Genomic DNA, 11,332 nt, shown 5'->3' with positions numbered 1-11,332 from the left:
CCAAAGACAAACAGAGGAAGGAGGAGCCCTGCCGCCCAACAAGCGACACTATTGATTCCAACAGCCGCCGCCACCCCCTCCACCGCACTCCCTCCACTGCACCCCCTTCACCACACTCCCTCCACTGCACCCCCCCCCCCCCCCCCCCCCATCCGTTTCATCTTGCTAGTGTGTCGTCATGTGGTGAGTTAGCGATCAAAGGCCCTCCACCCGCGCACCTCACCTGATGCAAGGAGAGGCAGCCCCATGTTGTGACTAATTAATCACTTAGCGCTGACACTGGATCTGTTACAATGCCACTCAGTCTCAGGAGGGAGAGAGAGAGAGATAGACAGACAGAGAGAGAGAGTGAGAGTGAGAGAGAGAGAGAGAGAGAGACAGAGAAAGACAGAGAGAGAGAGAGAGAGAGAGAGAGAGAGAGAGAGAGAGAGAGAGAGAGAGAGAGAGAGAGAGAGAGAGAGAGAGAGAGAGAGAGAGAGAGAGAGAGAGAGAGAGAGAGAGAGAGAGAAAGAGAGAGAGAGAGAGAGGACGAAGAGGGGAGAGATAGAGAGGGGACGGAGAGGGGGGAGAGAGAGATAGAGAGGGGGGGATAGATGGAAGAGAAGAAGGGAGACCAAACAGAGAAAGAGAGAGAGAGGGGGAGACATATTATAGGAATACAGAGAGAGAGAGCAAGAGGGATAAAGAGAGAGTGATAAAGGGACAAGAGATGGATATGGGAATTGGGAGAGAAGGAGAGAGACAAAACAGAGAAATAGAGGGGGGTAGAGTGGGTGAGAGGAGGAGATAAGAGAGAGTGATATGAGAGAGGGGGAGACATAGACAGATAAAGAGAGTGTGAGAGAGAAAGAGAGAGAGAGAGAGAGAGAGAGAGAGAGAGAGGTGGGGGTATGAGCGAAGGACAGTGGTATATAGACGAAGAGTGTAAAAGAGAGAGAGAACGAGCTGATTACAATGAGTCATGCTCTCTCTCTCGTCTCTCTCCCACCCTCCCGATCCCATACCCATCTCCTCTCTCTCTCTCTCTCTCTCTCTCTCTCTCTCTCTCTCTCTCTCTCTCTCTCTTTCTCTCTCTCTCTGTCGCTTCCTTTCTGGAGTGCCTCAAAAACTAGATTCTGTCCAATTACGATGGAAGCGCTGGGTTCACTGCTCTTAATGCGAGGTCGGTAATCATCTCATTTCAGCCGTGTTGTTCACCAAATTGCTCCTGCCGTCCACACGTGAGGAGAACATATGGCACTGCTTATGACCGACTGGTCGGTGACGGCGCCTGATCTCATTTGGCTGTCTTGTTGAAACAAGAATACCCTGAAGACTCTGGCAGGAGCAGTCATTCAAGGGTACTACGACTATGCTTGCACCTCATGGTACCAAAGCACCTCAAAGGCGCTAAAAACAAAATTACAAACATCTCAAAACAACTGCTTGACCTTACTCCTAGAACCCACCTCACCCCTGCCCACTTTGACAACCTAGGATGGCTTAGAGTAGACAACAGAGTACAGCAACTTGCAATGGGCCTGGTCTACAAGATACACTATACGACTAAGGTACCCATGTACATGTCAAAATACTTACCAAAAGGTCAGTGAATACCACGATCACAACACCAGAGGGAGCTCCACAAATCATGTTAAACCCAGATTCGGCTCAAACAAGGGACTAAACACGTTTCGCAATTATGCCACATCAATGTGGAACGCCCTACCCAAAGCTGTAAAGGAATGTGAATCACTACCCACTTTCAAAACCACTCTCAAAGAGCACCTACGAGAGACTGCAATTCGAAACTGGCCCCTGTAAATGTCCTAACGCAACCCCCTCCAATGTACAATAAATGTCCTATTAAACCCAATAATACACAAGACCCTCTTCTTGGGACCAAGTAAGGTTTAGTCGATAATCCAATGTACAGTTATCCCCCCCCCTCCACCCCTCCTACCAACCTCCTTCCTACCAGCCTCCTCCAATGTAGTTTCTTTTTTTTTGATCCACTTTTTCTCCCATTTTTCTATATTTTCTCCCATCCCAATTTCGTATCATCCAATTCAACCCTCCCCTGTCACGAACGCTGTTTCTTGCCTCCCACAAGCCGGCTGCAATGTGGACTAAGTCATACATAGCACAAGTCCCCTCCGGTACTTGAGGTAACAGCAGTCGCATCTTTTCACCTGCGCAGCTCGATCTCTCAGTGGCGAGGAGTAACGCGTGGGAGGCTCACGCTGCCCCCGACACTTCCTGATTCTACTGCGCAGGCGCACCAACCGACCTGTAGGAGTCGCTGTCCACAACGCCCGATCCCCACCCATCAGTTTCCCACCCCCTAATACGGCCAATGTGTATCAGTATGAACGACCAGCTAAACTGAAAGCAATGTGGAGCGCTGGGCTCGAACAGGCAAGCCCAGCGTCTCCGTCATTCGTGGCGAGCGCCTTGCCCACTACGCCACGTAGCCGCCCTCCAATGTACAGTTTCTTTGTCAAATGTATATACTCTCTTTTTTAGACTCTTCTTGTATCAAAAACAGTACTGTATTTGTAAATCTGGTATGTCATAAATGTATAGATGTAAGCAGTACTGTCTATCTGTATGTCATGTATGTCATATATGTTATGATGAATTGAAAATGGGGGACCCTGATGTAAACATGACGAAAGTCTTTCTCTGGTCTGCATCCCCTTAACAATTGTGTGTATTGAGCTGTACTGTATTGTACCCATTCTGCAATCTGTTAATCACCTCCGAAACATTTCCAAACTCCGACCATCACTTTCCGACACCACAGCTGAGACCCTCATCCACGCCTTCGTCACCTCCCGCCTGGACTACTGCAACGGTGTCCTGTCCGGGGTCCCAAGCAAAACCCTGGACAGGCTCCAGTATGTTCAAAATTCAGCTGCCAGGGTTCTAACCCGCACCAAACCCTGGCAGCACATCACCCCCATCCTCATCCACCTCCACTGGCTCCCCATCAAATCCTGCATCACCTACAAAACCCTCCTGCTCACCTACAAATCCCTTCACGCCCTGGCACCTCAGTACCTCACTGACCTCCTCCACCCCTACACTCAGTCACGGTCCCTGCGATCCACGGACACTGGTCAGCTCTCCATCCCCCGAACCAGACTACGGACGTTCGGGGACAGAGCTTTCAGTGTGGCAGCTCCCACCCTCTGGAACTCCCTCCCCGCAGAACTCCGCACCGCCCCAACTCTGGACTCATTTAAAAAACTGCTCAAAACCTACCTCTTCAACCTGGCCTTCAACCCCTAACTTTCTCACTTTATATGTATATGTTGTGTCTGTCTACTATGTTTGTTAATTTGTTATCCCCCCCCCCCCCCCTTATGTAAAGCGACCTTGGGTCCTCTGAAAGGCGCTATATAAAACGAAGTTATTATTATTATTATTATTATTATTATTATTAATAAAGTTTTCAATCAATCAATTCTTCTACAGAAGAAAACCAGGCTGGTTTTCAACACGGTTACATTTTTCAGGAACACTGTCTTTTCATCTCAACCTGTTTTCTTATACAAACAAATGGTCAGATGCAGTCAGGTTCATTCTTATTTTACTAGGTCAGCCGATGAAGGACAGATTATGTTACCACGTCCAAAATCAAATGCTTTAAAGAGGACGGTTGTTTATCGTGCCATCAATCATTGGAATAACTGCCCACTGAACATAAGTAAATTGAATAGCAAAGTGTCTTTCAAATACCACCTGAGAATGCACTACTTAAATATGTGAGCAAAATATTCTGATGTTTATAATGATGTCTACAATGTTTTACTGTTTTTAGATTATCATTGTTAATTAAGTGAATTGTGATTGTCATAATGTATCTCATGTATTGTTATGTTTTGTGTTTTGTGTTGTCTTTCTGTGTGGACCCCAGGAAGACTAGCTCGCCACTTAGGTGGCAGCTAATGGGGATCCTTTTAAACAATAAACAATAAACAATACAGAGGGAGACATCTACACATTGCAGGCCCAGTATACAGTATTTACAGCACTGCAGTATACAAGCAGTACCAGTATTTCCTTCACATGATAGTTTGTTAGCAAGGTTTGTGTGTTGTCATGCTCGGATTCAAGGATATATCATATCTTTCAGGCTATGTTTGTCTCCGTGGAAACCGAGGAGCGACATGCGCAATACACGCGAACACACACATGCACACAAGCACACACTACAGTTATAGGAATGTGAACGGCCATTGCACACACCCATGACATCAAACAGAGTCCTGCCATCTTCTCCCTCTTCGCTGTGCATGTAATTTGCCAGGATGATTGACAGCTGTCGGCATGTCCGTCAGCATGATTAATGACCATGGTGGGAGTTTATGGAGTGCCGTCATATTTATTACCAAAACAAATTGAGCTGAACTGTGCTGTTTAGGACCCAATATGGGCGTTAACACCTGCAGCATTAATGCAAATAATAGAGATTTGTGATTATTGATTGAAATGTTTCATCATCATTATTATCCTCATTATTATTATTATCATTATTATTATTATCATAATACCGGTAATAATAATAATGACAATAATAATACTTTATTGCCTATATCTATGTCTTTCTACTATTCCCCTAGCCATACCTCCCCTCCCCCCTCCCCCATGCTGCTATGATGCCTGAATTTCCCCCAATCAATAAAGGAATATCTTCTTCTTCTTCTTCTTCTTCTTCTTCTTCTTCTTCTTCTTCTTCTTCTTCTTCTTCTTCTTCTTCTTCTTCTTCTTCTTCTTCTTCTTCTTCTTCTTCTTCTTCTTCTTCTTATTATTATTATCATCATTATCATTATTAGCTGTCTCAATAAATTATCTTTTGTATCTGAGCTATAGTATGTGTATACAGGTATAGTTTTACCTATAGTTTCTATCAGCTTACACCCAATATCGCTGGGGCATAGCAGTGTGTAGAGGACTAAAATTATGTTCTCTTGCCAGGAGAATTGGGTCAAGCACCCTGACTTCTTTCTGGGGTCATCTGACACAAAGGGAGGGTGGGGGGAGGGATGACCAGGTGATACAGGAAGGAGGGTGAAGACAGGAAGGAGAGGGTGAGGGGCACAGGCAGGAGGGGGGAGGTGTTATCAAAAGGATGTATGTGTATGTGTATACATGTGTGTGTGTGTGTGCGTGCGTGCGAGCGAGCGTGCGTGCGTGCGTGCGTACGTGTGTGTGTGTGTGTGTGCGTGCGTGCGTGCGTGCGTGTGCGTGTGTGCGTGTGTGTGTGTGTGCGTGTGTGTGTGTGTGTGTGTGTGTGTGTGTGTGTGCTTCACTTGATATTCACTACAACAGCTCTAACTGTGCGGTGGCCTGACCTGGGCCAGAGGAATCCACTGTGTAGCAGTTTGAGAAGAGAGTCCGGAGGCTGGAGCGAGAGCAGCACACACACATATAGCCTCATCAACACGGTGATGCTGGGTGCTCCCTGCACATCTACACGTATTCTAACTGTACTATGGAATTCAGTCTGAAGCCCTGGTTTACTTTGCTGCGTGCTGCTCGCACAGGGCTGTTGTACACGTCACCAGTGATCCTGCCTGAAGCCTAGTAAGCCTAATTATCATCTCCCTCTGCCAGTTGGGGTTTCCCCCCCACTATCCCCCCTTTTGAGTGGTAGACGCTTGGCTTCAGAGGCAGTGTGTTACACAATAGATTTGTCATATAGCGCAGTTAGAGCCGTGATATAACTCTCCCTCACGCTTACTGTAGTACAGTTCCTCAAATAGTGTAACGTATGCTGCGTTTGATTATAACGCGAAGGTCGGAAATTCAGATTTCCTATCCAATAGAATGGCGCGTTGACTCTTAGTTCCCAGTCGCAAACTCAGGTATGATTTCTCAACCCCCAGTTCAAGCCTCAGCGTTATTTGACGTCATTTCAAAATGGCCACCCACGTCGTATAAACGCGAATGTTGTTGAGAATCAAGAATCAAGAGGTTTATTTTATCACATACATACCAGGGCGGTATACCAGTGAAATGCGGGTGGTCATGCCCGCATTGAATGTGCAAAATACAATAATAAAAATAGCAGGGGTGTAAAAAGTACCCAGAAATTATACTTAAGTGAAAGTATGGGTACCGTCTCAAAATCTGACTCAAGTAAAAGTCAAAGTATCTGGCTAAAAACACACTTGAGTAAAAGTAAAAAAGTACTACTTTTAAATGTACTTAAGTACTAAAAAGTAAAAGTACATTTTTTTAAAGGGATAGACCAGGGGTCTCAAACTCAGTCCATTGTGGGCCAAGTTTTCATTTTAATTATACATTGCACCAGGTGAGTTAGTTGAAGAGGTGAGCCAATTAGTGAAATCATCAGCTGGTGTTTAGGAAAGGCTGGAATGAAACCAAGCATACACTCTGCCCACAATGGAATGTGTTCTGCGATAGACGATGCGGAAATAAAAGAACAGAGGACACTTTTTTTGCATTAAAATTATTTAATGCACTTCTCCATTGAAGGTAAACTAACATGGACGTCATTCACATCACATCATGAATAATATCACAATATTAAAAACAGAATGGTGTATCCTGAATAATATGACAATATTAACCACAGCATACTGGATTCTCCTGAATAATATCACAATATTAAAGGCAGAATACTGGAGTACCCTGAATAATATCACAATATTAAAGGCAGAATATTGGAGTACCCTGAATAATATCACAATATTAAAGACAGAATACTGGAGTACCCTGAATAATATCACAATATTGAAGACAGCATACTGGATTATCCTGAATAATATCACAATATTAAGGGCAGAATACTGGAGTACCCTGAATAATATCACAATATTAAAGACAGAATACTGGAGTACCCTGAATAATATCACAATATTAAAGACAGAATACCGGAGTACCCTGAATAATATCACAATATTAAAGACAGAATACTGGAGTACCCTGAATAATATCACAATATTAACCACAGCATAATGCGGATCTGACTGTCTATTCTTCTGATAGCAGGTGTTTAATCAAAGATCCCCGCTTTCTAGTCTTGCACAAGGACCAATCAGCATGGGTATGGGCGGGTTCATTTTCCATTGATGGGGATTTGATTGGCTGTTTACCTGCGGTCGCAGGATTAATAACGTTAATGTTAGTTCGGCCAGATAAACAATTAAAATATATTAATTAAAATGGTTGGACCTGTGAGATTTGTACTTTGTACTTTGTAGGTCTGCATTTTAAATGTAAGGAGTAAAAAGTATGTTTTTTTTCTCTGAAATGTAATGGAGTAAAAGTACAAAGTATACAAACCTAATAATACTCGAGTAAAGTACAAATCCCCCAAAACAGTACTTAAGTATTATAACAAAGTACAATTACTCAAGTACTTTACACCCCTGAAAAATAGGCATAGAAAAAGATTAAATAGGTAAGACACAAGATATGCATGGTAAAAAAAGACATTCTAAGTTCCTGAGAAACTGGTTCCTATATACACTACTATACAATATACAATTTTAACTCTTAATGTATCTAAACTATACTATACCATACCTCCTTCCATTAAAGTGACTTTCTATTTTTTAAAGTGACATTGAGTACATGTGTTGTTGAGTACATGTTTAAGTATATTAACACTTTGATTGCCTAAGGCTAAATTCATGATATACCATAGGTTGCCAGCTCTATTTGTCTATGTAGAAGTTCCCCTTCTTTGCAGGGCTATAACTTTTTAAATTCTATTGCTAAATTGCCATTATTAGGGCCCATTCAATGTCCTATATGTATTGTTCAGGGTGTATGAACGTTAAACTTTTTCATTCACATATTCATACTAAAATATGATCTAAAGTATAAGTATGTTTTCATCTCTTTCTGCAGCTTTCTCCAGAACGTGATTTATAGCCCCAAATGCATTATATTGATGATCAAATACAGTTTGATAGCAATCGGCGCGATATAAAAAAATCCAACTGGACAGACTTCTGGAAGTTACTACACGTAATCTGATGTTGACCGGATGGCCGAGGGGGCGTTTATAATTCCGTGGGCAGCGTTATACCATTCATCTAATGTGGGTCAAATGTTCATCATAGCAGTTAGTATCGTACACATTGAAAAATAACGCTGAATCTTACCGTATCTTCCTCGCGCCGTTGGGCGATGAGCGTGGAACAGACATTTTCCTATTATGGGATATAGAAATATCCGGTCCATTTCCAGGTTGTATAATAATATATACGTCCAAATCATGTTGTTTTTTCGAGTTATTTGCAGCGATCGATGTTCACTGTGTGAAGACTGAGTCTCTCTAACACTAGCGAGTGCCCGGACCCCATATGGAGTGAGTCCTACCGGGTTAAAGGTAACATCCGTTTTTTCGATCTGCCGATCGGCCACCAGATGGCGCTCTTGAACCGCTAGAGGATTGAGAGGAGATCACACTTGAGTCTCAGGGCCCCGGAAAGGAAATATGATTCCGATCACAGATTTTTGAAATATTGATATCAAAGACGAGTTACGGCGTCTTCGGCAACTTGAGCATGGCGGGGAAGGACGCCTAAAAGCGTCTTCCGGCAGTTAAAGTGTTAACTACTGTATATGTTATTGTAAACCGTCATTGTGAGCTGTAGTTCATGCAAGACAAATTGTGTGGAAAGAATTGCCAAAGAGGTTTAGCGTGAGCATCCGTGTCTTTCCGAACTTTGAGTCTCGAACTTGCGCTGGTCGCATTTCCCACTTCCAACTTCCCACCTCCGACAACGACGACACTAATCAGGGGGGGCGGCATCTCGAGGGAATTCAGCAACGGTTGTGTGGTAGTTAGTACGTTGGACCGAGAGTAGTCGACTAGAGAGGTCACAGAGGTCAGAAGCGCCTCCTATAGGTGGTGGTGGTGGTGTGTGGGACCGGTGCGCACAACAACAACGTGAGCTCTTCCAGGCAACAGAAGACGAGGTATACGTTTCATAACAGCGGCGCTGCACACACACGCGTGAACTGCAGAGGCGGGCGAAAAACAAAACACGGGGCGGATTCAAAGGCCTGCTGTCTATAGTCCCAGGTGGGGGACATGGGAAGCCGTGGAGCACGGAGCCCGGAGGAGGATTCCCCGAGGCCACGAGGGGTTTGGTATCTTCTCTCATGTCAGCCTGAGCCGGATACTGTGCTGCGCTGCGGAGACATGCTGCTGCCTGCCTAAGTGTGTGTGTAGCTACTTGTATGTCCATGTACTGCACAGCCTGAGACAGACCCACACGCTGCCTGTGTGTGTGTTTGTTTGTGAGTGCATACATGTTTGCTTGTATGTCCTCTTCAACACACTGCAAGGATAGATATGGCACAGATAGATTCAGTACCTGTGTGTGTGTGTGTGTGTGTGTGTGTGTGTGTGTGTGTGTGTGTGTGTGTGTGTGTGTGTGTGTGTGTGTGTGTGTGTGTGTGTGTGTGTGTGTGTGTGTGTGTGTGTGTGTGTGTGTGTGCATACATGTTTGCAAATGTATTGAATCAAATGGCATCATACAGCACAAGTACAATATGACAAAAATAGGTTTGGCATCCAACCAGAGTGCAAGTGTAACAGTAAAGTGCAATAGCATGCAATATACAATGTACAGGTGATGATTAAACTGGGTAATAAAAAATATGTATAAATTAGTACTACTGGGTATAGTACTACTGGTCTCAGATGTATGTACATAGTTTAATATACTTAATACTCTTAGTTAGGGATGTCCGATATTATCGGCCGATATCGGCATTAAAATGTGATATCGGAAAATATTGGTATCGGTTTTCAAAATTATTTTTTTCTTTTTACATTTCTATAACCTTTATTTACCCAGGCAAGCAAGTAAGAACAAATTCTGATTTAATTTATTGTCAAAAGTATGCATAATGTTGTGTTAATTCCACAACAAGAGATATGTAATGTTAATTACCTGAAATTATTCAGTTTTTTGGAAACCCTGCATATATCGGTATCGGTTGATATCGGTTGATATCGGTATCGGAAATTAAGAGTTGGTCGGTAAAAAAGCCAATATCGAGCATCCCTACTCTTAGTACTCTTCAACACCCTGCGAGGATAGATGCCACAGACAGATTCACTGCCTGTGTGTGTGTGTGTGTGTGCGTGCGTGCGTGCGTGCGTGCGTGCGTGCGTGCGTGCGTGCGTGCGTGCGTGCGTGCGTGCGTGCGTGTGTGTGTGTGTGCGCGGACTGTTAACATACGTGGTCACATGGCGCTGGTGAGCGGAGGATTTGCGGTTCGAGTCACGTCGGAGGACAGCGCCTGGTGCCTGCTATAGTACCTAGTGACCGCAGCTACGAGTGGTGCCGTGACCCAGATAATACAGTTGAGCCCGGCTCTCTAACCGGGGTCGCTGCGGATGTGTGGAGAGTGAGTCTAGAAGGGGGTGAGTGTAATGAGGTTAAAACCCCCCACTTCACCACCTGTGGACCCGATAAGACCATGGTATTTAATACGTGGATAAGACCGTGGTATTTAATACGTGGATAAGACTGTGGTATTTAATACGTGGATGAGACCGTGGTATTTAATACGTGGATAAGACGTGGTATTTAATACGTGGATAAGACTGTGGTATTTAATACGTGGATATGACCGTGGTATTTAATACGTGGATGAGACCGTGGTATTTAATACGTGGATATGACCGTGGTATTTAATACATGGATATGACCGTGGTATTTAATACATGGATATGACCGTGGTATTTAATACGTGGATAAGACCGTGGTATTTAATACGTGGATAAGACGTGGTATTTAATACGTGGATAAGACTGTGGTATTTAATACGTGGATATGACCGTGGTATTTAATATGTGGATGAGACCGTGGTATTTAATACGTGGATGAGACCGTGGTATTTAATACGTGGATGAGACCGTGGTATTTAATACGTGGATGAGACCGTGGTATTTAATACGTGGATGAGACCGTGGTATTTAATACGTGGATGAGACCGTGGTATTTAATACGTGGATATGACCGTGGTATTTAATACGTGGTCACACGGTGAGCAGCGGGTTCACGGTTCGAGGCTGTAGGAGGACAGGCGAACGAACGCAAAGTGTCTGCTAGTACCAGGCTTGTGGCCACCGCTACACGTGCTTATGTGCGTATGGGTCCATAATACAATATACCCAGCTACACCGTGTGGGAATAGACTGCACAGATCTATGCTGTGCATGCATGTTTTTGTGCAGAGTGTGTTTATGTGTGTGTAGTGTGTGTCGAAATGTGTGTGTGTGTGTGTGTGCGTGTGTGGCCTGGAGCATGTGTGTGTGTGTAGCGTTTATATGAGTGGGTGTGTGAATGTG

At 44.1% G+C, this 11,332-nt stretch overlaps 1 protein-coding gene across 1 annotated transcript in view; it reads right to left on the bottom strand.

The window, feature by feature from the left end:
- Positions 1–11,332, bottom strand: part of shisa9a (shisa family member 9a) — a gene marked incomplete at both ends in the record, with an annotated part of 52,549 nt that overhangs the window by 19,547 nt on the left and 21,670 nt on the right. The window contains 1 exon segment of the mRNA XM_084322959.1: positions 5,340–5,389. Coding sequence (XP_084179085.1) covers positions 5,340–5,389 — 50 coding nt within the window.

Source organism: Notolepis coatsorum (genome assembly GCF_963971535.1).
Source record: "Notolepis coatsorum genome assembly, chromosome: 10".
Taxonomy (NCBI): domain Eukaryota; kingdom Metazoa; phylum Chordata; class Actinopteri; order Aulopiformes; family Paralepididae; genus Notolepis; species Notolepis coatsorum.
The sequence above is the reverse complement of the archived record's forward strand: the minus strand, read 5'-3'. Positions and strand labels throughout refer to the sequence as shown.